General features: G+C 37.4%; 3 protein-coding genes across 3 annotated transcripts in view; 2 read left to right on the top strand and 1 right to left on the bottom strand.

Annotated features, from left to right (window-relative positions):
* LOC110464363 (coiled-coil domain-containing protein 89-like) overlaps positions 1-6,754 on the top strand; it is an 11,642-nt gene extending 4,888 nt beyond the window's left edge. The window contains exons 3-7 of the mRNA XM_021519550.1: positions 970-1,100; positions 2,102-2,238; positions 3,142-3,224; positions 6,136-6,229; positions 6,340-6,754. Of these exons, the coding sequence (XP_021375225.1) occupies positions 970-1,100; positions 2,102-2,238; positions 3,142-3,224; positions 6,136-6,229; positions 6,340-6,426 (532 nt within the window). The 3' untranslated portion in view covers positions 6,427-6,754. The remainder of the gene's footprint in view (positions 1-969; positions 1,101-2,101; positions 2,239-3,141; positions 3,225-6,135; positions 6,230-6,339) is intronic.
* Positions 6,755-7,245: 491 nt separating this feature from the next.
* LOC110464327 (proline-rich extensin-like protein EPR1) lies at positions 7,246-14,759 on the top strand. The gene is made up of 3 exons (XM_021519504.1): positions 7,246-7,278; positions 12,427-13,023; positions 13,128-14,759. The coding sequence occupies exons 1-3, from the start codon at positions 7,246-7,248 to the stop codon at positions 14,757-14,759; spliced, it is 2,262 nt and encodes a 753-aa protein (XP_021375179.1).
* A 592-nt stretch (positions 14,760-15,351) lies between these two features.
* On the bottom strand, positions 15,352-22,794 carry LOC110464348. Its single transcript, XM_021519526.1, has 6 exons — positions 22,632-22,794; positions 21,450-21,552; positions 20,414-21,036; positions 18,836-19,070; positions 17,559-17,887; positions 15,352-16,334 (listed from the first exon to the last, which is right to left on the bottom strand). The coding sequence occupies exons 1-6, from the start codon at positions 22,677-22,679 to the stop codon at positions 16,308-16,310; spliced, it is 1,365 nt and encodes a 454-aa protein (XP_021375201.1). The 5' UTR covers positions 22,680-22,794; the 3' UTR covers positions 15,352-16,307.
* Between the last annotated feature and the right edge of the window lie 1,884 nt (positions 22,795-24,678).

Raw genomic sequence — 24,678 nt, 5'->3', positions numbered from 1 at the left:
CGTCGTTTTCTCAAAAATTGATGACGTTACTCTCACAAACAAGTGACGTAACAATCAATACCTGCTCCCAAGAGAAGATAACTCTGCAATATGCAAAGACGGAATATACACTGCTGGGTACTTATAAACACTGCTGGGGACTTATATATACTGCTGGGTACTTATTCCATCTTTGCGTATTGTAGAGTTATCTTCTCTTGGGAGCAGGTATTGATTGTTACGTCATTGGTCTGTGTGTGAAAATTGCGTCGTTTTCTCGAAAATTGATGACGTTACTCTCACAAACAAGTGCCGTAACAATCAATACCTGCTCCCAAGAGAAGATAAGTCTGCAATATGCAAAGACGGAATATACAATGCTGGGTACTTATATACACTGTTGGGTACTTATATACACTGCTAGGTACTTATATACACTGCTAGGTACTTATATACACTGCTGGGTACTTATATACACTACTGGATATTTATATACACTACTGGATAACCACGATGGATCATTTCTCTCAGTATAATTCTCCATACTGAAATGGTACAACACTAAACCAAAACATTAAAGCTTCATATCTGATTTAGCTAACTTTGGAGTAATACTTGTTAGAAATATAATATTTATCAGCAAATGGATAAAAGTTTGCATTAATTCGCTTAATTTCAAGGTTTCCAGCCTGTGTACAGTAGCGATTGTCGCAGTATAATTTTCAGTTCTATAGGCAATAAATTCAAGCTTTACTATAATCTATAAACGGAAATTATGGGGTACGTTGTAATTGCAAGGTTTTTTTTATCAAGTAAAGATCAAGATTGCTTTTAAAGCTATTTTTCAAGATTTTATTTTAATATTCATAATCAGCAAGTACAATTATTCAATCTTTCTTTATATTTTGTGTATCATGCTATTCATCCCTTATGAACGTGTGATACTTGTTCTTAAATACATTGGTGAGGATTTCGTGGCTCTGTTTCCAGACACATCACACAGGAGTTCCGAATGAAGGAGGAGGCTCTACAGGGGGACATCAGGACCCTCCAGGAACAATACAAGAAGGATGTCAAGTCTCTACAGGCCAAGCTACAGGAGGCTGAGGAGAGGTTAAAAAGTAGGTCATCTACTGGGTGTCAGGAGGGCAAGAGTACTGCAGCATATGTACTGCGATGGAGGCTATACACATTTTTAAATGGATAACCTTGACACACTCTCAAAGTCATAAGGGTAATCTGTCTTAAAGGTTAAAAAGTAGGTCATCTACTGGGTGTTAGGAGGGCAAGAGTACTATAGCATATGTACTGCGATGGAGGCTATAAAAAAATTAAATGGATAACCTTGACACACTCTCAAAGTCATAAGGGTAATCTGTTTTAAAGGTTAAAAAGTAGGTCATCTACTAGGTTTCAACTTAATCAAGATGCCAAGGGTGCTGGTATAAGGGCTATCACTTTTGTTCAAAATAATGACATTTAGCCATTCTCAAGACCACAGGGCATAAATGTCTTAAAAAATTAGGCTTTTTCATCAGAATAACCCAAATGCCTTAGGTATTTGGTCTGAAGCATACTGGGATGAAGGGTTATCAAATGTTTCAAAGGTATGATCTTGACCCATTTTCTAGGAAAATGAGAGGAGTTAAAAATGTCTCATAAGATTTTGAACAACTTTGAATAACCAAGAGGGTAGGAGCCATCATCATGATATTTGGTCTGTAACATGATGAGATGAAGGGTTATCAAGTTTGTTCAAATGAATGGCCTTGACCCATTTTCGTTGTGAAAGGGGTCAAATGTGTTAAACTGTTTAAAAACCTTCTTCTGAATAATCCTGGCATTTAGTTGGCAGCATGCTGGGAAGGGCTATCAAATTTGTTTAAGTGAATGGAGTTAAAATCTTCCAATAAAGTTATATAAGTGTGGAAAGATTATAATTTACTTGAAGTATTGGCTTACTTGCTATCAAGTTTGTTTAAATCAATTTGACCTTGACACACTTTGAGGTCACCGACCAATATGAGGTGTGTTTGCCAGCAACGTTGAATAAGTAAGAAATACACGACCATTGGGCTTCTTGTTATAAATATGTTTTCTATATATGTGTGTGTTTTTATAGGTGCGAACTACAAGCTACAGAATCAGGCTGACTCTAAGAAAAGCATTGATGCTGAGACTCAGCTGAAGATTCAGCAGCTGACCAAGGAAAAGGATGAACTACTCGACCTAGCTATGCAGCGAGGCAAAATTGTACATGTATGTACCTTATTGGGAAAACCATTGATAAAATGTTATATCACTGTCAGTAAATACATTATAATGTGGTCGGGTGGCACAATAGATAAAGCACTTGCCTTTAACCAAAGCAGCCGGGGTTCGATTCCCTGATCAGACGTCAGATTTAGGTTTGGGGGCCCCTGCCCGACCATGTGGGTTTTCTCCAGGTACTCTAGTTTCCTCCCACAATAAGACTAACATCCGGGCCAAAAAGAGTGTTTAATATAAGTTGAAATAACTTGTTTCATAATTGTTGTAAAATAAATAGTGTTTAGATAGTGTAGATTTTAAACAGAAAGACCTGCTCTGAACTTGTAAATGGGATTATCTCAATTTCATCAATTGGTTATTATGACAAGGGAAGCGGCATTACTGGGATTGATGCCTCAATGGGGGTACTGACAGTAGTGAACAATGAAACCTATCCTTGTATTGTGAGAAATCACCTGTGTTACCCAATGTCATATTTTTTTGCGTATTAACCCATGTAATATGACCTATCAGCCCTGTGATTGGTTGTAAATTTCAATTGTTTCAATTGTGACGTCACGCCTGGGACAAGTACATATAACGTCACAGACTTACGCACTAGAGTCAAAATGGCGTCTTTTTACATTTCAACGTTGCTTGAAAATTGTCGTTTTACACGAATAAATGCCACAAATCTTGATTATGTGAAAAAAAGGATCTTACGCTCGTTTTCATTTCATATGAAATTTATGAAACTTGACACGAATTGTTCATGTTAGCTTGCCAGAGGCTCGCTAAATTGAATTGATAAATTCTTAGACTCGTTTCATAAATCTCATATGAAATGGAAACTCATTCAAGATCCTATATTTATGTCCCAAAATTAAAATTGGATCTGTTATGTTTCTGCAGAAAGAGCAGACAGAGAATAAGAAGCTACAACAGAGGATTGGTGAAATGGAAAAAGCTGTGAGGAACATGGAAGAAAAATTTGAGTAAGTGTTGACACATGTGGCCTAGGTCTCATTTGGTACTTCTCTGTTCTTTGTGTGGATTTTCTTTTATTGACAACAGTGAGATTTGTCAAAAAGCAATGATATATGATAAAATTATTGTTACCTCATTCTGCTCATTCATAAACTGTGATGGTAAGATGATTATTTTAACAATATGACAACTTTTTTTATCAGATTGAAAAATTTGCTTTTCTTATTTCATTATTTTTGTACTTCAAAACTTTTGTACAACAAAATGTATGTCACCCTGGTAAAATCTTACCGAATCGGCTATGGGGAGACATTTTCTTTTTCTCATTTGCATGGTAGAGTTCTGGACTAGCTACCTGGTAGTAAATCTGAGGTCCTGGGTTTGCCGCTAGTGGAGGCATTGCAAAATTATGACCTCTATTACTTTTCTTTTAATTAATAAGCCAAAGTAATTAAAAAAATTATGACCTCTGGATTCTGGTACAATTCTTTGAATTAATAAGCCAAAGTAATTTTAAAAATTATGACCTCTTTTACATTTGTTTGCATTAATATGACAAAGTAATTTCAGATTTCCCCACAAATGTATTTGATTCCAGTAACTGAATGATTTTCTGTCAATAAACATAGGTAACCATAACTTATTCTTCCTATTAACATGTTTTTGCGTCTCTGTATTATTACACTAGCTGCTGCCAGGAGGGATTGGTATCTTTATTCTCCACCGGCACATTTTAAATGTACATCAGTCTTTCCTTCATTCACCTCAAATTTCACCTTCATGTATTTGAAGTTCACTGCATGTTAAAAAAATGTCCTGTCATAGAACATGTTATCAAATGAAACAAAAAAATTACGATCAAAAGAGAAAAAAGTCTGACTTTAATATGAAAGTTATTTTTACATGTATTGCATTCTTCTATTGTTGCATAATAAACAAACGTAAAAAGTTTAACTTTCTTGTTTCTATTATAACATTTTAACTTTGTTATCATACAGTTCAATACAACTTACGATTTACATGTTGTACCGTGTAATGATTTTTTCGATGGGCTGGTAAACCATAAGCAATGTTACTTATTTGTTTGTGGAGTAAGAACACTATACTCTCAGTCACAGGATTCAATGTCACAGTCATAACAGGCAAATGAACACAAATAGAAGTGTATTGTCAACTTATGTCAACCAAACTGACATTCTCTGTACATGTATCTTAGTCTGAGAAAAATCCGTAATATTTTAGTTTTAAAATATTTGATAAATTCATTCAGTATTTTGCTGAAAACATAGACATAAATACAAGTAGTGTCAAAAAACCAACAACATAAACAAACACAAAGCAGACTTGGTATTGGTACAATTTATCTGGTAACCAAATTTTGAAGACTGGTTTTCTTATATTGGTAGTACTGATCGATTATATTGAGTTTATCTTAGATTAACTCATTCACCCCTGAAATTTCATAATGACCTATTCCAACCTTTGAATTGGAAGAGTTCAAATGTGTCTTCAGGGGTGAATGAGTTAATAGAATCCATCCCTGATGTGAGGTATGGATAAGGTTATTCAAACCCAAGGGATAAAATATTGAGCAGGAGACCCGAGGCTTTGCCGAGGGTCTTTTGCTCAATATTTTATCATGAGGGTTTGAATAACCTTACAACTTACGATTGTTAGTGACGTGATTACAATTGTTAGTGACGTCAATGACCCTGACTGACCCCAAAACGTCATAAAACGACGTTACGAACAATAGCGTGACCCCAAAAGGTCCCTATAATTCCTCCACCAGTCTGCCCGTGTAAGCGATCTAGACCCGTGGGTCGGATAGAATTTTCCATCACCGCCGGAAATGTGGATATCTCGGTCTAGTATGCAAGATAAGTTGTTCTGTTTCATTGTATCCTCACTTAACGGGACTGTCTATTTATTATGATATGTTAATGACACCTTATTTCTTATCTATAACCGAAACTTATTTTGATCTGTCAACACTACTACGTAGAAAAAGATGGGGACACATTCAATATAATTGTTGTATTCACTAATTATATTCGAAAAAGAAAAAAAATGGCCACCTCTTGCATGTCAATTTAGAAACTATACACAGCTGGTTTAATAAAGTTTGTAGACAGCATGTTTAAATGTATGTTCTGTTACTCTCTATAAAGGATTATGATTAAATAATACATTCACTTTGCAGTCTGTGAGTAGTAATTTAGACATCATGCCGTTGAGCGAACACTATGATAAAATAGAAAAAACAATGTGTGCATTTTTAAGTTAATTAATAATTAAAAAAAAAAACTGCAAAAAAAAAATGTTATTTGAGATATTTGGTTAACAGTCTATTTCAATGTCTTAAGCAAGCAGAATGTGTGTCTCCAGAAAAAAACGTATTTTTAATAAAATCAAAATAATGGTAGAAACAATTTTATGAGTGATCTAGTGTATTGGTTTCCATTTGTTTAGAGGTTGAAGTCCACAAAATGATTTCTGATTCACATAACATTGATGCAGTTATGATGGAGTAAATATATATAATATATGTATAATATGATACCTTCTGTTGGTAACATAACAAAAGTTTTACAATTTATACTGCACCTGGTAATTGAAAGAAATTATAGACAGCAGGGTCGTTTTCGTTTATCGCGATCCAAAAGGTTGAACCGGTTTGACCGGAGTTGTTCGTTTTTGAAATAAGGTTGGACCCAGTACAAATTCTGATGCTGTTTTCAGGCGAGCCTTCACAAAGCCTTGCAAGGCCTGCATAAACTTTTGGAGGTCTTCCAGGATTTATACCCGAAAAAGGTTACATTTAAAAACGGACGTACCGGTTGTTCCGCATAAATGAACAGGCCCCTGCGCATTGCAAATATATACAATTTGTATGATTATCTCCCCTTGTGATTGCAGGCGAGAGGCAGCTGCAGTGAACTCTAACCTCCAGGTGAGGCGTCTCCGGGAAGACCTAGAGGACTCTTCAGTGAGGAACAAGGAGAGACAGAGTGTAAGTTTGACTTACAGATTACGGGTATTAAACCATTGAACCTTTATACAATTTGAAAATTAACGAATGATTACATAAATAATTTTATGGACTATTAATTATTTTAACAGGAATTCGAGGCCTATAAGAAGCATACCAATGCCTTGCTACAGAGAGAACGAGACATCAACGAAAAGCTGCGAAACCTAACAGGATGACGATGATCAAGGGGCAGACAACTCTTATAACATAATACCAAATATTCCAGGAGGACAACCCTCGTTTGTAATGATTCGTAGCATTGGAAGAGATCACACCATTGAATTGTACTTATTATAGATAGTTAAGGAGAGTATAAGAACTTTGATTATAGCTTGTACATGTACTGTGTAAACTCATACACAGGTGTTTTTCCGCTCCAAGTTTCATCACGTCTAGCCTAATTTCATAACACATTCACAGTATTATTTGAACTTCAAGAAATACAACACTACAAAATACCTGTTATTGAGTGGGGAATATCAGTACATATACTATAGTTTTCTATAAAAAAAAAAATTTTTTTTTTTTTTTTTTGGGGGGGGGGGGGGGGGGGGGTCTGTGATGTCCTCGCAACATCAGTTAAGAAATGACCTTTAATTTTATGAAGGCATTTAACCCTGAATCAAAAAATATATATAAAAAAAAGGTGAACTTTCTTTGTTGAGAAAATATATACAATATCTACAGCATTACCAACTATTCTTCGTTGTGAATGTAAATGAAGTATTTTGTTTGATCAATTAATTTCTTTTTGTAATACAAAATGTTTGAACCAACTAAAAGTAAGCTTCTTGGGAGGGGCTAGTCCTTTGAAGAAAGGAGGTAGGTAGTTGTAGGGAGGAGGGATCCTTAAAAAGTTGGTAACATGGACTTTTATACTCAAAAAGGGGCCTAATTCTGAGAAAAGGGGTTGAACAGGGGAACTAATCCTTAGAATGGGGTTAACAGGGGACCTAATCCTTAGAATGGGGTTAACAGGGGACCTAATCCTTAGAATGGGGTTAACAGGGGACCAGGAAGGAAATGAGGTACTGGAACTATTTCTAATTATCGTTGAAATATATATACAGTAATGGAATCCCTTGCCCCACTTGAACAGACTTTTTGTTACTGAAACATTAGTGCAATTGTTAATGACAGCATACATAATATATATAGATGTAGTTACCTATCATATATAGTTATTTATCATATCTATAGTTATTTATTATATCTATAGTTATTTATCATATCTATAGTTATTTATCATATATAGTTATTTATCATTATCTATAGTTATTTATCATATCTATAGTTATATATCATATCTATAGTTATGTATCATAGCTATAGTTATTTATCATATCTATAGTTATTTATCATATCTATAGTTATACATTGTATATCATATATAGTTATTTAAATATGTAGAGACTGCTGATATTACGAGCCTTAATGGAAGAATTTATATTATTAACAAAGCAAGTTTCAATATAGAGGTATATATATATATTCTGTACATTTTATTATAATCAGGATTGAAGTGCTTCTTATATATATTATATATATATACACACGATGTATATATATACATGTGTTATTTTAAATGGCTTCAACAAATACATGCATTTATATAAGCTGCCGCTTCCATGTTTTCAGAGATACTATCAGTATTTAATATGTTACATATTTAAATAGAATTTATTGCTTCGTGTAAAGTCGTATTTATCAGAACTGTGCCTAAGGACATTCCAGCATTAATTGCAGCTTATATCAATTAATGTTAAATCAAGTAGGAACTATGTATGTATAATAACTTATAATCATAATATTGTACTGATGGAAATATCAAGTTTAGGAAAAGTTAAAGTTCAGAATAACTATTTTTTTACTGAATTATCACTTTTAAATGTTTTTGTTCCTGAATTTAGAAATTAAGTGAGTTTTCCAGGTTTTAAAAGTACTGATGAGGGAAATTGCACTTTTCTACTGTATGTATATAATATTTACATTCCCTCATGCTACACTTTTAATGTAACATTTTTTTATGACATTCCAAAGTAAATTACCATACTGTAAGTATTTACAGACTGTTATTAATGATCAATTAAGATAACTATTGTTTGGTACATTTACCTTTGTCCAATTTGATAATGTACTAAAACTCACATATTCATCTCGCAAAGATTAAATCCAATACTGTATATAGATGGTAATATTTGTGGGGGATTTATTTTCGCTATATTCATGGTTATACTTAAGATAGTGCAAAATGAAATACCAAGCAAATATTCATGAACTGTGAATTATAATCTCCGTGAATATGTATTTACAGACATAAAAATAAAATCTGTTTACCTGTTTTCTGCCATTAGTAATGAAGATAAAGCAACAATTTAACCCTTTCACCACTGTAGACCACAGTGGACTCAACCAGATCAATGCATGGTAGAGTTTACTGAAGTTACATAGGGGTGAAAGGGTTAATATCACATTTTACTTTATTTTCACAAAACACTTGTAAAATAAGTCCCATCACCCAAATAGAAAAGGTCCCTAATGAACGCGATATTTTAACCTATCCAAAATTTGATCCGGGCGCAAACAAGTTCTGATCAAGACGACTGCAAAATATTCGACCCGCGAAATTGAACAACTATACAGTTTTAGGTGGAATATATTGTCAAACTAAATATAAAGACAAAGTGATCTGTTTTTACCTGTGTTAGATGTTTGACTTTAAAATAGTATATTTACAAATCAATTTTGCCAATATTGAACCTGGTGCTGACAATTGTTCACAAAGTTTAATGATTGAAGTATGTTTATATAATGAATTTGTGAGAAAATACAATTAGCGGTCAGGATAAAAAAAAAATAACAAAAGGACTTTTACAGGAGTTTTATATATTCATGAGATTAACATGTACCATATTTTCAGTGATGGCCTTCACTGTTGGTGTTGTCAGGTGTTTTAATCTCTCTGATTATACTGTGTACAAATCACTTCTGACAAATGTGACAAAGTGAAACTTACGATATATACAGTAATCAATTTCATTAAGGTCTTGTGTTCTTTGTATCATTAGAACAGGATTGTGTTGTTGACATTTTACAACAAGTTACACTGTGGTCATAGTTCAGTTATATGGTTAACCCATCACATTACATGTTATATAAGTCAAATTTGGTAGTTAAGTGCCCAAGTTATCATATGATGTACATGTACCAGTTAGGGTATAAGTGATGTACCTCTCTGCATGATGTAGTCTGTGATCAGTTGGGTCCAAACCAGTTGTCATGATGTAATCTATTATCGGTTGGGTCCAGACCAGTTGTTATGATGTAGTCTGTAATCCATTGGGTCCAGACCAGTTGACATGATGTGGTCTGTTATCAGTTGGGTCCAGACCAGTTGTCATGATGTAGTCTGTTATCAGTTGGGTCCAGACCAGTTGTCATGATAAATTCTGTTTTCAGTTGGGTCCAGACCAGTTGTCATGATGTAATCTGTTATCAGTTGGGTCCAGACAAGTTGTCGTGATGTAGTCTGTTATCAGTTGGGTCCAGACCAGTTGTCATGATAAAGTCTGTTATCAGTTGGGTCCAGAGCAGTTGTCATGATATAGTCTGTTATCATTTGGGTCAGACCAGTTGTCATGATGTAATCTGTTATCAGTTGGGTCCAGACCAGTTGTCATGATATAGTCTGTTATCATTTGGGTCCAGACCAGTTGTCATGATGTAATCTGTTATCATTTGGGTCCAGACCAGTTGTCATGATGTAGTCTGTTATCAGTTGGGGCCAGACCAGTTGTCATGATGTAGTCTGTTATCAGTTGGGTCCAGACCGGTTGTCAATATGTAGTCTGTAATCAGTTGGGTCCAGACCAGTTGTCATGATGTAGTCTATTATCAGTTGGGTCCATACCAGTTGTCATGATGTAATCTGTTATCAGTTGGGTCCAGACCAGTTGACATGATGGAGTCTGTTATCAGTTGGGTCCAGACCAGTTGACATGATGTAGTCTGTTATCAGTTGGATCCAGACCAGTTGTCTTGATGTAGTCTGTTATCAGTTGGGTCCAGACCAGTTGTCATGATAAACTCTGTTTTCAGTTGGGTCCAGACCAGTTGTCATGATGTAGTCTATTATCAGTTGGGTCCATATCAGTTGTCATGATAAATTCTGTTTTCAGTTGGGGCCAGACAAGTTGTCATGATAAATTCTGTTTTCAGTTGGGTCCAGCCCAGTTGTCGTGATGTAGACTGTTATCAGATGGGTCCAGACCCGTTGTCATTATGTAGTCTGTTATCATTTGGATCCAGACCAGTTGTCTTAATGTAGTCTGTTATCCGTTGGGTCCAGACCAGTTGTCATGATGTAGTCTGTTATCAGATGGGTCCAGACCAGTTGTCATTATGTAGTCTGTAATAAGTTGGGTCCAGACCAGTTGTCATGATGTAGTCTATTATCAGTTGGGTCCAGACCAGTTGTCATGATGTAGTCTGTTATCAGTTGCGTCCAGACCAGTTGACATGATGTAGTCTGTTATCAGTTGGGTCCAGACCAGTTGACATGGTGTAGTCTGTTATCAGTTGGATCCAGACCAGTTGTCATGATGTAGTCTGTTATCAGTTGGGTCCAGACCAGTTGACATGATGTAGTCTGTTATCAGTGGGGTCCAGACCAGTTGACATGGTGTAGTCTGTTATCAGCTGGATCCCGCCCAGTTGTCATGATGTAGTCTGTTATCAGTTGGGTCCAGACCAGTTGGATTTTATTGGTGAATGTTGACCATGAGTCGGTGAAAATATATCCAACATTAGCCCCAACTGGTACAACATGGTAACATGTACATATACAGACTTACATCTGGTAATCTACATATAATCAGTGATGACGCCATTTGTATTCATGCCTTTTAATTATTCGTATGACATGTTATTTCACTGTGTAGCACTTTGGTCATAGGACCCTTATCACTAACATTCACTGATTAAAAAAAAACTAATGTAATTCCATGAAAGATGCCAAAGTGTTTGAAATAACATATACATGATACAAAATTATTTATAATTTTGTTTATATCACAATTGTGTACTCGGAACCGTCCAGTTGAATATTTTAGTAATTTTACTTAGTTGTGATAATTGATTGGTGGATGAAGATGTCGGTTTACATAAATAAAGATGTAAAGTGGCTGGGAATTCTTTTATTTTTGTTGTGTTAAACTTTCTTGGATTTCTGAAAAAAGGAACTATACAAATGTATGTGGTGACATGAATTTGTGGAAATATTGTTCCAGTCTTTGGAGATATGTAAACAGATACACTGTCTACTTAATTCAGAGACATGACATCCTCGATACCCTGGGGATACACTTACTTTGGCTTTCTGCACCCCTGGAATATCATATATATATGTCAAAACAAAACCGAAGACTCGGTGTGTGCCACCTTATGGATGAAACAGGAAGATCAGTTTGAATATTTTTTTATACAGTGAAATTAACTGGCTTTGAAGTCGAGTGTCCCTTCCTTGTAATCCTCAAAGGACAGGTATCAGCCTAGCAATTGGTCAGGTTGTTTAGCCAATCAATCAATTAGCTAGCCACGTGCCTTTTTTTATTTCAAAGTACATGTATTAAATGCAGATCTATCTTTAGTGTAAATTATATTAAATGGAACCTTGAAAATAGAAATGATGAGCAACACCACCACTGAATCCGGTACAAAATGTAATGTATGATTTACATCCGAAGTGCTGACATGTTTCGGCCTTTAGGATGTACATCCTACATTACATTTTGTACCTGATTCAGTGGTGTTGTTGCTCATCATTTCTTTTTTCATTTGCTCTGCTTTCCCTGATGAGCACTGTTGAATACCATTAAGTTATCCACCCCAGGACCCCTACCGCCATTATGGAACTGACTTCCTTGCAGGGACGTTGGGTCTCCAACCCCTGTTGTTACTAATGTTATTATTGGCACTGATATTATCATGTAAACTAATTCAACACTTTTAATACAATATGATAAAATAATCACTTCAGTAGGTACAGGTAGCTGATGCTTCCTATATTGATGAACCTTATTAATCTGTCCCCACAAGCATAATGTCTCTCTGTCAAGCCACCATAAATCCACAGTCCCACTCTACAGCCAGCATCAATCCACAATCCTACTCTACAGCTACCATCAATCCACAGTCCCACTCTACAGCCATCAATTCACAGTCCCACTCTACAGCCTCCATCAATCCAGTCCCACTCTACAGCCACCATAAATCCACAGTCCCACTCTACATCCACCATCAATCCACAGTCCCACTCTACAGCCACCATCAATCCACAATCCCACTCTACAGCCACCATCAATCCACAATCCTACTCTACAGCTACCATCAATCCACAGTCCCACTCTACAGCCATCAATTCACAGTCCCACTCTACAGCCACCATCAATCCAGTCCCACTCTACAGCCACCATAAATCCACAATCCCACTCTACAGCCACCATCAATCCAGTCCCACTCTACAGCCACTATCAATCCACAGTCCCACTCTACAGCCACCACCAATCCACAGTCCCACTCTACAGCCATCATCAATCCAAAATCCCACTCTACAGCCACCATCAATCCACAATCCTACTTTACAGCTACCATCAATCCACAGTCCCACTCTACAGCCATCAATTCACAGTCCCACTCTACAGCCACCATCAATCCAGTCCCACTCTACAGCCACCATAAATCCACAGTCCCACTCTACAGTCACAACCGATCCAGTGTCCCACTCTCCAACTATACATAATTCAGTGTCCCACTCCCCAGCTACCACTGATCCAGTGTTCCTGTCAAGACACCAATAATCCAGTGTCCCACTCTCCAGCCATCACTGATCCAGTGCCCCACTCCCCAGCTATCACTGATCCAGTGTTCCACTCCCCAGCCACCACTGTTCCAGTGTCCCACTCCCCAGCCAGCACTGATCCAGTGTCTCACTGTCAAGCCAAGACTGGCCCAGTGTTCCACTCTCCAGCCACCACTGATCCAGTGTTCCTGTCAAGACACCAATAATCCAGTGTCCCACTCTCCAGTCATCACTGATCCAGTGCCCCACTCCCCAGCTATCACTGATCCAGTGTCCCACTCCCCAGCCAGCACTGATCCAGTGTCTCACTGTCAAGCCAAGACTGGCCCAGTGTTCCACTCTCCAGCCACCACTGATCCAGTGTCTAACTCCCCAACCACCACTGATCCAGTATCCCACTCCCCAACCACCACTGATCCAGTATCTCACTCCCCTGCCACCATTGATCCAGTGTCCCACTCTCCAGCCATCACTGATCCAGTGTCCTACTCCCCAACCACCACTGATCCAGTATCCCACTGTCAAGCCAAGACTGGCCGAGTGTCCCACTCTCCAGCCACCACTGATCCAGTGTCTCACTGTCAAACCAAGACTGGCCCAGTGTCCCACTCTCCAGCCACCACTGATCCAGTGTCCCACTGTCAAGCCAAGACTGGCCCAGTGTCCCACTCTCCAGCCATCTTTGATCCAGTGTCTCACTCCTCTGCCACCGTTGATCCAGTGTCCCACTTTCCAGCCATCACTGATCCAGTGTCCCACTCCCCAGCCACCACTGATCCAGTGTCCCACTCTCCAGCCATCACTGATCCAGTGTCCCACTCACCAGCCACCACTGTTCCAGTGTCCCACTCCCAAACCACCACTGATCTAGTATCCCACTCCCCAACCACCATTGATCCAGTGTCCCACTCCCCAACCACCACTGATCCAGTATCCCACTCCCCAACCACCACTGATCCAGTGTCCCACTCCCCAGCCACCACTGATCTAGTATCCCACTCCCCAGCCACCATTGATCCAGTGTCCCACTCCCCAGCCATCACTGATCCAGTGTCCCACCCCCCAGCCACCACTGATCAAGTGTCCCCCTCCCCAGCCACCACTGATCCAGTGTTTCACTGTCAAGCCAAGACTGGCCCAGTGTCCCACTCTCCAGCCATCATTGATCCAGTGTCTCACTCCCCTGCCACCATTGATCCAGTGTCCCACTCCAAGCCACCATTGATCCAGTGTCCCACTCTCCAGCCACCACTGATCCAGTGTCCCACTCCCAAGCCACCACTTATTCAGTGTCCCACTCTCCAGCCACCACTGTTCCAGTGTCCCACTCCCCAGCCACCACTGATCAAGTGTCCCACTCCCCAGCCACCACTGATCAAGTGTCCCACCCCCCAGCCACCACTGATCAAGTGTCCCCCCCCCCAGCCACCACTGATCCAGTGTCCCACTCCCAAGCCACCACTTATTCAGTGTCCCACTCTCCAGCCACCACTGATCCAGTGTCCCACTCCAAGCCACCACCTATCCAGTGTCCCACTCTCCAGCCACCACTTATCCAGTGTCCCACGCCAAGCCACCACTGATCCAGTGTCCTACTCTCCAGCCACCACTGATCCAGTGTCCCACTCCAAGCCACAGCTGACTTGGTGACCCACTCTCAAGCCACCAATAAAAGTGTCTCATTCTCCAGCCATCGCTGATCTGGTGTCCCGCTTTACAGCCACCAATAATCTAGTGTCCCACTCCCCAGCCACCAACAATCCAGTGTCCCACACTCCAGTCACAGCTGATCTCGTGTGCCACTCTCAAGCCACCAATGATAGTGTCTCACTCTCCAGCCATCGCTGATCCAGTATCCCACTTTACAGCCACCAATAATCTAGTGTCCAACTGTCCATGAAGTCTCATTAAACAGCAATCATTAATCTTCTGTGTCCAATCAACACTTATTTTGTGAATTTTACTTAATGAAGCAACCCAGATTTTAATCCATAAACACATTTATTTTGGCGATAACTTGCATTTAAAGTTTAATTTGAAAGTGCTAATTAATAACAATAGCTAAATATAAAATCAGTGTAGTTCTTCATTCTCAGGAATGATAACTGTAGTTTTAAGTCATGACCTGTGTCGTTCATATACAGAAATATGAGTGCAATTATATAGTGTACGTTATTTTTGTGTAGTTCATAACTCTGATGAAATGAATAACAAACACATATGGTATACTGTAAGCTAAAACTTTTTATTTTCAGCTTATTGAAAATAGTGATTTAGTAGAAGCTTTTCATTCCATATAGAATGTATACAGTGCAGAAATGAGGAGGAAATCAGGCATATTTCAATGAAACTACTTATTGAAAAGTTCAGCTAAATAAATCTTTTTAACAAACATGAAAAAAGTTTATATTCAGAAATTACTACAACTAAGATTCTATAAATGATTAAAGAGCCCTTTTTGACCCATGTCCCGACTCCTCATCTCCTTTAAATAATTCTTTGTAAAATTCATTCCCGATCAACAGGCACTTATTTTTTTAAATAACAAATAAATTCAACATATCACAGAATAATGCTGTTCAGGGAACCATAAATACATGATATAAGTTATGAGTTTGTGTTCTAGTTCACTGGGTTTTATCCGGGGTGGACACTGGTTGTCATGAACACTATATGGTATCTACACTATCAGGGTCACTTTTGTTATCACTGGTAAATCATCAGGGTGTTGTCTTCCTATAATATCTCCAGTAACTAGGCCGGATCATCAGGGATATCATTTCCCTTTTATCTCCAGTAACCAGACTCTATCATCAGGGAAACTGTCTCCCTAATACTCTGGTATCCAGGCTTGATCATCAGGGATATTGTCTTCCTAATATCTCCAGTAACTAGGCCAGATCATCAGGGATATCATTTCCCTATTATCTCCAGTAACTAGGCCAGATCATCAGGATATCATTTCCCTATTATCTCCAGTAACTAGGCCAGAGCATCAGGGATATCATTTCCCTATCATCTCCAGTAACCAGACTCTATCATCAGGGAAATTGTCTCCCTAATACCCTAGTATCCAGACCTGATAATCAGGGATATTGTCCCCTTATCAGCTCTGGTATCCAGGCCGGATAATCAGCGATATTGTTTCCTTATTATCTTCGATATCGGGGATGGATCTTCAGGAATAAAATCTACTTATCATCTGACCTCTGCCAGCAGCTGGACCTGTCCAAGACATGACAAAAAATTGCATTAAACATTTACATAGAAAATATTGTATTACAATAGCAAAGGACAAACTTGTTAATGAATTGACAGAACTATAATACATGGTGCCTCAAACGCTTATGTTCTGGGTCATTTGATTATGATATCATGGGAAAATCCTGACTATATTTCCTGTTACTGGGTATTTATAATGCCCCTCATTTCATTGCCACCTTGTTTATTGCCAATGTATTTCAAAGTCCCTTTTTCTCGTGTCTTTAAGAATTCCTTTATACATTTCCCTCAATTCATTACCAAACCCCTTTAAAATGTCAAAATTTCTGTGGACTAATGGTGGCAGTATAAAGAGGTTTTAATGTTTGATATTATTAAAGAATAGTTGTTGGTATGTCATAATTGACATAAAAGATAAACACTTGATATGTCTTTATCTGAAATCGCAGATAGCACTCATAAATTTCATTAATTATGTGTATTACACATTCTTGTGAATGTACGTTTGTATTTGTCTGCATAAAAACTCATATCTGTGGCATTATCAAAAGATGGTTTCCATATCTTGCTCCGTATTGGCTATATCAGCCTAGGGGCAGCAGCCCAAGGGCTGATATGGGTTGAGTGCTGATACGGAATAGACAATGGAAATGGTCATATGGTAAACTTTTTATAAGCAATAACACATAAAACACATAGAAAATTTATATTTCATGAGCTTAATTAACTATAATCACATTCTACCTTAAATAAAATGCAATGAACTGAAAAGCACATATACAGACAGTGTATGCTACCAGTTTGAGGTGTGATTTTTTCCCCCCGAAAAGTGTTTAACGGGAAGTTAAACAGATTCATGTATGGCGTGTGCCAGGCGGATATGGCGTGTGCCAGGCGGAGGATATGGCGTGTGCCAGGCAGATGTGGGTTGGTCTGGGATATAGCCTATACAAAGCTAACACTATCACACATGCAAAACAACCCTATTCCGGGACAAGTATATGATAAAGACGTTCAGTGTAGTACACTTATGTAACAGGAAATAGAGAAGACTTCCTAGTTTGATGTTCTTACCACTGAGCTAAAAGGAAATTCCGTCTAGAAGGCAACTGCAACCCTATATACACAATTAAAATCTGCCACACTGGTATATTTAACTAGAGAGCGTAAATTGGTAATTGATATTCTACATTCAGTATACAGTACCTACAGTGTGAGGATACTAACCTTCTCCACCTCTATCTCCAGGGACAGGAGCGTTTCCTTTATCAGGTTGAGTCTGTTGGCTTCGGTGTTGTACTTGTGCTGTAGTTGGTCCTGTTCTTTGGAGTACCCTTCTCTATGAGATGTCAGCTGCTGTAGCTTGTCCTCCAGTTCTTTCATCTGCTTCCGTAGCTTGGTCTCCTCCTGTGCGATGCTGTGTACCTGACGCTGTTGTCGGTGGATCTGATTGGACAGCGTATCCATGGTACTTTTAATGGAGTCCGCCTCGGCTAGCAACACATCCTGGCGCGCAATCAAGTTCTCATGCTGTTCCCTGTATGACTGTGAACTCGCTATGGAATCAGAGTACAAAATTAAAGAGGACTTAAATTCAAAGATAGTAATAATAATTGCATGTTATCAACATGTATATGTAAAACGGATGTAATTATATGGTACCTGAAAACTAACCTATCAAAGATTTTACTGTTGTGTTCAATATATAACATCAAAATTGAGTGAATAATTCCTTATTAGATAACACTGTCCTTTCAATCTAATATATAGTATCCCGGTTCTTAACTGATCTTACTATTATCAACTTATTTATTTATAGCTTAGACGTTGCAGAAACATTTTTGTATTTAAAAATACAAATCTTTACAGGGATTGCCTCCCTTTGCCCATATTAAACCATGTAATATTTAAAGCTTAAGAATTGTTATAAAAATTTAATGCAGCGTCCCATTATAATTATCTTTATATATATATTCATATGATGCTCACTACACAGACTATTTTTATCAGATGACTTGGTGGGAAAATGTAGTACTGCACAGTACACTGTTGTAAATGTATTCACAAGGTTGACATGTATTGTCGGATTAAAAAAAGACCATAACTTTCGTAAAATTTAATGCAACAACTATTTTACGACTTACACATTTTTACATGATTCTTATCAAATATAACAAACCTTAAAAGAATCGAACAAAAAATTGTGAAACTTAAAAAAAGTCCCGGTCACTATGTAATGTAATCAGACAGATGGAACAACGAATAGGTATAAAATAAAATAAGAGGGAAGAACGGACACACAACTTTCTATCATGATATACTCCACTTTTGGCAGGCAATAAAAAGATGCATTTCAATCCCTAATACACATTAAAAGATATAAACTCATTCACCCCTGAAATATCATAATGAACTATTCCAACCTTAAAATTGGAAGAGTTCAAATGTGTCTTCAGGGGTGAAAAAATTAATAGAATGGCATACTTCAAATTCAGTATACTTACAAGAATGCTTTTCGTTGTAATTTTCAGGACTGTATGACTTAGTTTCACGATTAACTTCCTTTCTTCTGGACGCGTTGTTGTGATATCCCTGAATGATCTGTAGCAGCATCAAGTTACATGTCTTTGAGGTCACATGACAGTGACATGACGGACAGAGTTCTGTCCCCTGACAACACGTCTCGCACACACTGTGACCACATGGTATGTTGATGAGGGGTACATTGCTCGGTGGCAGCTGTTAGGAAACACAAACAACCTTAATAGAAACTGCCTGTGCTTGTATGTACATGTATCATAAAGTATCAAGATAAAATTTAAAAAGGATTATGGAACATATACTTTGTATGCAAAACTAGTTCGAATCAATAAGTAGCAGATGATCAAAACTGGTGCTGGGAAATGATTAGGAAATACAAAGTTAAGTTCACAGTGCATATCACTGAATGCCAATAAAATGTTTAGGGTATGCACAACAATCTGGTGTAGGTAGTGTTAGCGAAAACACAACATTTTTTTATGTGGCCTAATCAGAAAAATCAGAACCAGGTTCTGATTTTTCTGATTAGGCCACATAAAAAAAAATGTTCAACCTCTAATAACTTTTAACTTTTTCACTAAATAATTGAAAGAAAAGTTTAAGAAATGTATGATTAACTATATCTATATTAAATGAATGTTTTCATCACTAGAGCAACACTCTTAGATAATTCTGTATGTTTTCAATTCTGCTATTTTTGAGATTTCTTTCTCTATTTTCCCTCAATTGATAATCACAACCTAATAAATTGTTGTAAGTGGTAGTAGGATTTTTTGTTTTACAGAGACACCATTAAATAAAACATAAATAAAATCTGTGATAGGTTATGGATTCATCTGGATGTTTTCTGATGAAGACAAACTTTGATCCATTTTTTCCAAAAAAAAAAAATGGCATAGAATTATTTAATGTTTTTACAGTTAACCCTTTCACCCCTATGTAACTTCAGTAGACTCTACCATGCATTGATATGGATGAGTCCATTATGGTCTACAGTGGTGAAATGGGTTAAGAACAAACATATAACTTAAACTGCAGTGAAAGTATATTAAATGTAGGTACTGCAAATCTTTTGAGATAAATTCATGTTATTTAAGGCTACTAAAACCGGAATCCCCCCCCCCCCCTAAAGTTCTAACTTGACGCTACATTTGTATTTTTCAAAATTAGTTCAATTATGAGCTGAATCTTTAATCATGTACACCAAATATAGAGTCCTACTTATATGCAAAACACACCCAACTTGGAAATATTTTATACTTTTTGTGAACTTATTATGTACTCTATAACAAGAAATGTTTGTTGTGTATACACATTCGTGGTTTTCGTGGTTGCTATGGAACCACAAACATAAATACAACGAATTTTAATGGTACAGGTGTCTACTGTTTGTTGATATAGGATATCCACGAAAGTTTGTACCACGAAACGTGAATCTAAATGGCGTCAAACCACGAAGGAAAGTATCCACAACCATTTCATGTTATACAGTATTAGACCCTTTGTGTTTATCAAACACATAAATACTTGTGCTTATTTACCATTAGACGATGACAACAAGGACAGTGATGACTGGATGTATCCACTTCTTTCTGACCTTTGCGATCTCTGGTTTTGGAATCTGTGTGACCTTTCTGACCCCTGCCGACCTCTGAAGAGCGTGCATGTGATTTACTGGGTACATCCTGTGACCAGAGTTGCTGTGTTTCCAGTCCAGAACGACTGTCAGTGTTGACACCTTGTCTGACCCTAGCTACAATACTATCTGCCAGAGCGTCAAAATCCTGGTGGGACATCAAGGTATTCATGGCATCCCTCCCCGTTCTCTCACTGAGCGTTCTGTAAGGTTCTTCTCTGTAGGACCCACCAGCTGTCCTGTGGTCATCAAAATGGTCAGACTCTGGACTTGCAAATTCAGGACTTCTGGAACTGGACACTCTTAGAATATTAACTGAATCTCTGTCCTTGTTCCACTGGTCATCTTCCTTTCCTTTCTGTGACTCCCTGGCTTCCAACCAGTGTTTAAACTTCCCTTTCGGCTGTACTTTACCTATATTAGCAGCTTTAGTTTTTTCAACACTTCTTGGTTCATCTTGCAGATCAAATTTTCCTAATCCACTTTTACTTTTAGTTGAGACATTGTAATCCAACTTCTTGGATGTTTCTGCAATATATTAGGCATTATAGTACAGAATCCATACTATCTTATTTTAAGTGACCTACATGCAAAATCTGAGAAACAAAGTATATACAACACTACACACTATATTTATTTGTTATTTATAAATAGTATCACTGGTTTAATACAGTTTTTATTAACAATCAGAGTCAATGGCATGATCAAAATTTGAAATACATATTAATACCTGTTCATAAGTTTTTAGCAAATATATTCAATAATTCATAAATCTGAAGGATATGAAAAGTACCATTGAAAAATAAAACATAAGTTAAAGGAAAAAATTGTGTCCATGATCAGTTCATCTTAATCTCATGGTTCTCTCAAATAAAATTTGGAATTATTTTAATATTTTATTCGCTAACATGCTACAGTAAAAAGTTCTATCTCAAACTTACTGTTGTCAGGTAAGTCTTTTATTTGGGGAGAGCTTCCTTTTCTTTCTAAGTGTTCCTCACGTTGTTTAAACCAGTTTTTCTGTCGCATTTGTATCTCCTTCACCTGTTTCAAATTCAATACCAATATACTTGATGACACATATGACAAAATAAATTGAATAAATATGTAGATTCGGCTTACAAGTCTAGCCCCATGTTCCATAGATGAATTAATTACCCAGAAAATGACATTTTTTTATATCCCCTATTGATTATACTATTGTCAAAAAGATGACCAGAGCATTGGAGAGTTGAATGTGAATGATATGGTTGGATAAAGTTAGCAAAAATACAAAGTATTTGACAACAAAAGCTAAATGGGATCAGTTGAAAAAGCATGTAAAATATTTATGTAAAATATTTAAGCTTTCTGTCAGCAGAAATGTCCATGGGCATTTATATTGATCATGGCTCGTCATACAACTAGCTTGGTCCAATCGTTCAAAAGGCAGTTAGCTTAACCACTGTATAATGACATTATTCAGCCGTTGTGTTTGTAAGTTACACAAAAAAAAATCAAAAAAAATCTAATCACTGATTAAGCTTATCACCTTTTGAACAACTGGGCCCTGGTCTAATTTTATTTCATGAAAATGCTGTCATGTATTTGCATAATATTCATCATCCTGGTTCTACAATTCAGGGCAAGGAACCAATGGTTTTGGAATTAAGAAATGATATGGTGCTATAGCATGTAGCCCGTGTTTACTCTGGACTATCAGTCTTAGACATTTTGAGAGATAGATGTCACACCAGACATCTCTGTCAAAATGTCAAAATCTGGTGTCAGGGCCTGATGAAACGTTTTAACGCGGGCTGTACAGTTTATCGACGACAGACCGATATAAAAAAGTCGATAAAACGTCAGAATAATTCGGACTAGCTAACAGTATGATACTATTTATAAATGTTTATTCTATATATTAATACTATTGAATAATATTCCTAACTGATTTCAACCAATTCAGCCGATATATATTAGGACTCAAAAACAAATTCCACGAAGGTATTTGCAGAATGTCCTACTTTTCAGTTCCTTATTCGGGCCGCTCAATTTGTTATACACATTCTTGTATCGTTTATATACACCAAAGCTGTTTGTTTTTAAATCAAAATGTAGGAAGCTTTAAAAACAGGTCTTACCTTTTCTGCAGTTTCGTTCTTCTTCGATCGGTCGTTTTTACGCGACATGACGTTTCAGGTATGCTATGTGTACAGGATGTAACAGGCAACCATATTTAAACAAAGCACGTTGCTAAGGCGCTTGATAGTACGTTATTCTGGTTTCCATTTCATACAAGCGCACAAATGATTAGGAAATACAAGTGCGTTGCTTACCTTTAGGAGATCGATCCGATCTGTTTCATCGGTCGTTTTTAGGATATATAAAAACTACTTCGCATGTCAAACCTCAATCAATTCTAATCTATGGCACGGCATCGTAAGTGGTGAGAATTTATTTATCAATATTTTGGAATTTTGTTTTAATAAAATTATCAGTTATTATCGTTTCGTGATAAATAAATTAAATAATAATATAGATCTATAGATGAATGAATGCGTCAGGCTTATTAATTTAGTTCTTCTACTTTTTCTTCTACAGGGTACTGACCAGCTTCAACAATTTGAAGATTAATGTCAGAGGAGGGTTTAGATGGGAAGAGGAAAGGTGTTGACAGGAGGACTTTAGTTTGTTTTTGCAAAGTGACGGTAGAGGCTTAATTTAAAAGAATTTGTTGCCAGTCTAGATCTAGATACAGTATCAGGAGGGAGTTTATTCCACTCGGATACAGTTCGAGGGAAGAAAGTTTCTTTTCTAGACAGAGTTTTGGAGAAAGGAATTTGGAAAGGGAGCTCGTTTCCATCCCTGGATTTTCTGACAAGGGGGAATAAGTCTGTCAGATTTTGCAACAGCAACTTTAATATTGACAATATCATAAAACATGGTATCGTGCATGCGTCGATGGTATTGGAGATCACTATATGTTCCATTATTTTGCTACAAATACAGGTTAGAGATATTGGCCAATAGTTTTTTTGATTGGATTTTGAACTTTTTTATATACAGGTGACACATTGGCAAATTTCCAATCCAGAGTGACTTTACCAATGACTGTTTGAATATCAGAGTTAAGATCAGGGCTATTTCTATGATCTGTTGCGAGCTCTTTCGGGACCCTAGGTTTGATGTCGCCATGATCAGTGCCTGATGCCTTGTATGGATTTAGGCCTTGGAGGAGTTTTACGACACCTCTTTCATGGATAACAATTTCAGGCATGGTAGTATATGAATCTTGAGCATGTTAAACCTGGTTTGAAGCTGCTGGTCAGTGAAGATTTCAGAGGGAGTAAATGCAGATTGGAATTGTGCGTTTAGTACCTAGGGCCTGTTTGTTTTTTAATTGTAAAATTTTCGGGTATAAAACCTGGCGGACCTGCAAATGTTTATGCAGGCATTGCAAGGCTTTGTCAATGCTTGTCCGAAAGCAGCATCAGATTGCTAGGTCCGACCGTATTTAATAAACGAACAACTGTGGTCCGACCGGTACAACCGGACCTTGCTGGTAGGGTTTTGCACTAGCTAACCGTCCCTTTTCAGGGGAGATTTTCCACTATGGTCTGATCGTCTGGATTTTATATATGACCAGAACTTTTTTACTGGTCAAGTTGTTTTCATTTGTTGTCTTTTCTGTGTTGATGATGAGCTTTCTCTGAATGTGGTGTTTCAGGTCTTTGTACTTATTTTTTTATTTGTATGTCTCCAGAGTTCACATTTCAACTAACCAATAACTAGTTTATGGGTAAAAGCTGACCAGGATTTAATCGGCTAGGCTTCAGAAATGAAGTTAATAAAACTAAATTGGAAATTAAATTAAGGGAGCCTGCAATAAAAACTGACACACAAATTGACGGAATATCCCAAACAACATTAAGGCTGAAACCGGGGCAGAGACATATTAAGCCATGTAGTATACACGTCTCTGTCCGTCTTACTTCCTTATATAGCTCCTTTGTATTTTCCTTCATCTTCTTTCAAACTCCCTTTGTTTGCTCTTCCGCCATATTTCTCTGTCCGGATTTCCTTTCTACGTCCATATTTACCATCTGTCATTCTTCTCTATGTCTAGGTGCTTTTTACTTTCCTCATTCGGTCTCCTTTATCAGTCTCTGTCCTATTTTCTCTATCTAC

The sequence above is a fragment of the Mizuhopecten yessoensis genome, unplaced genomic scaffold (genome assembly GCF_002113885.1).
Source record: "Mizuhopecten yessoensis strain PY_sf001 unplaced genomic scaffold, ASM211388v2 scaffold10985, whole genome shotgun sequence".
NCBI classification, from domain to species: Eukaryota; Metazoa; Mollusca; class Bivalvia; order Pectinida; family Pectinidae; genus Mizuhopecten; species Mizuhopecten yessoensis.
This window is presented reverse-complemented; position numbering and strand designations above follow the sequence as displayed.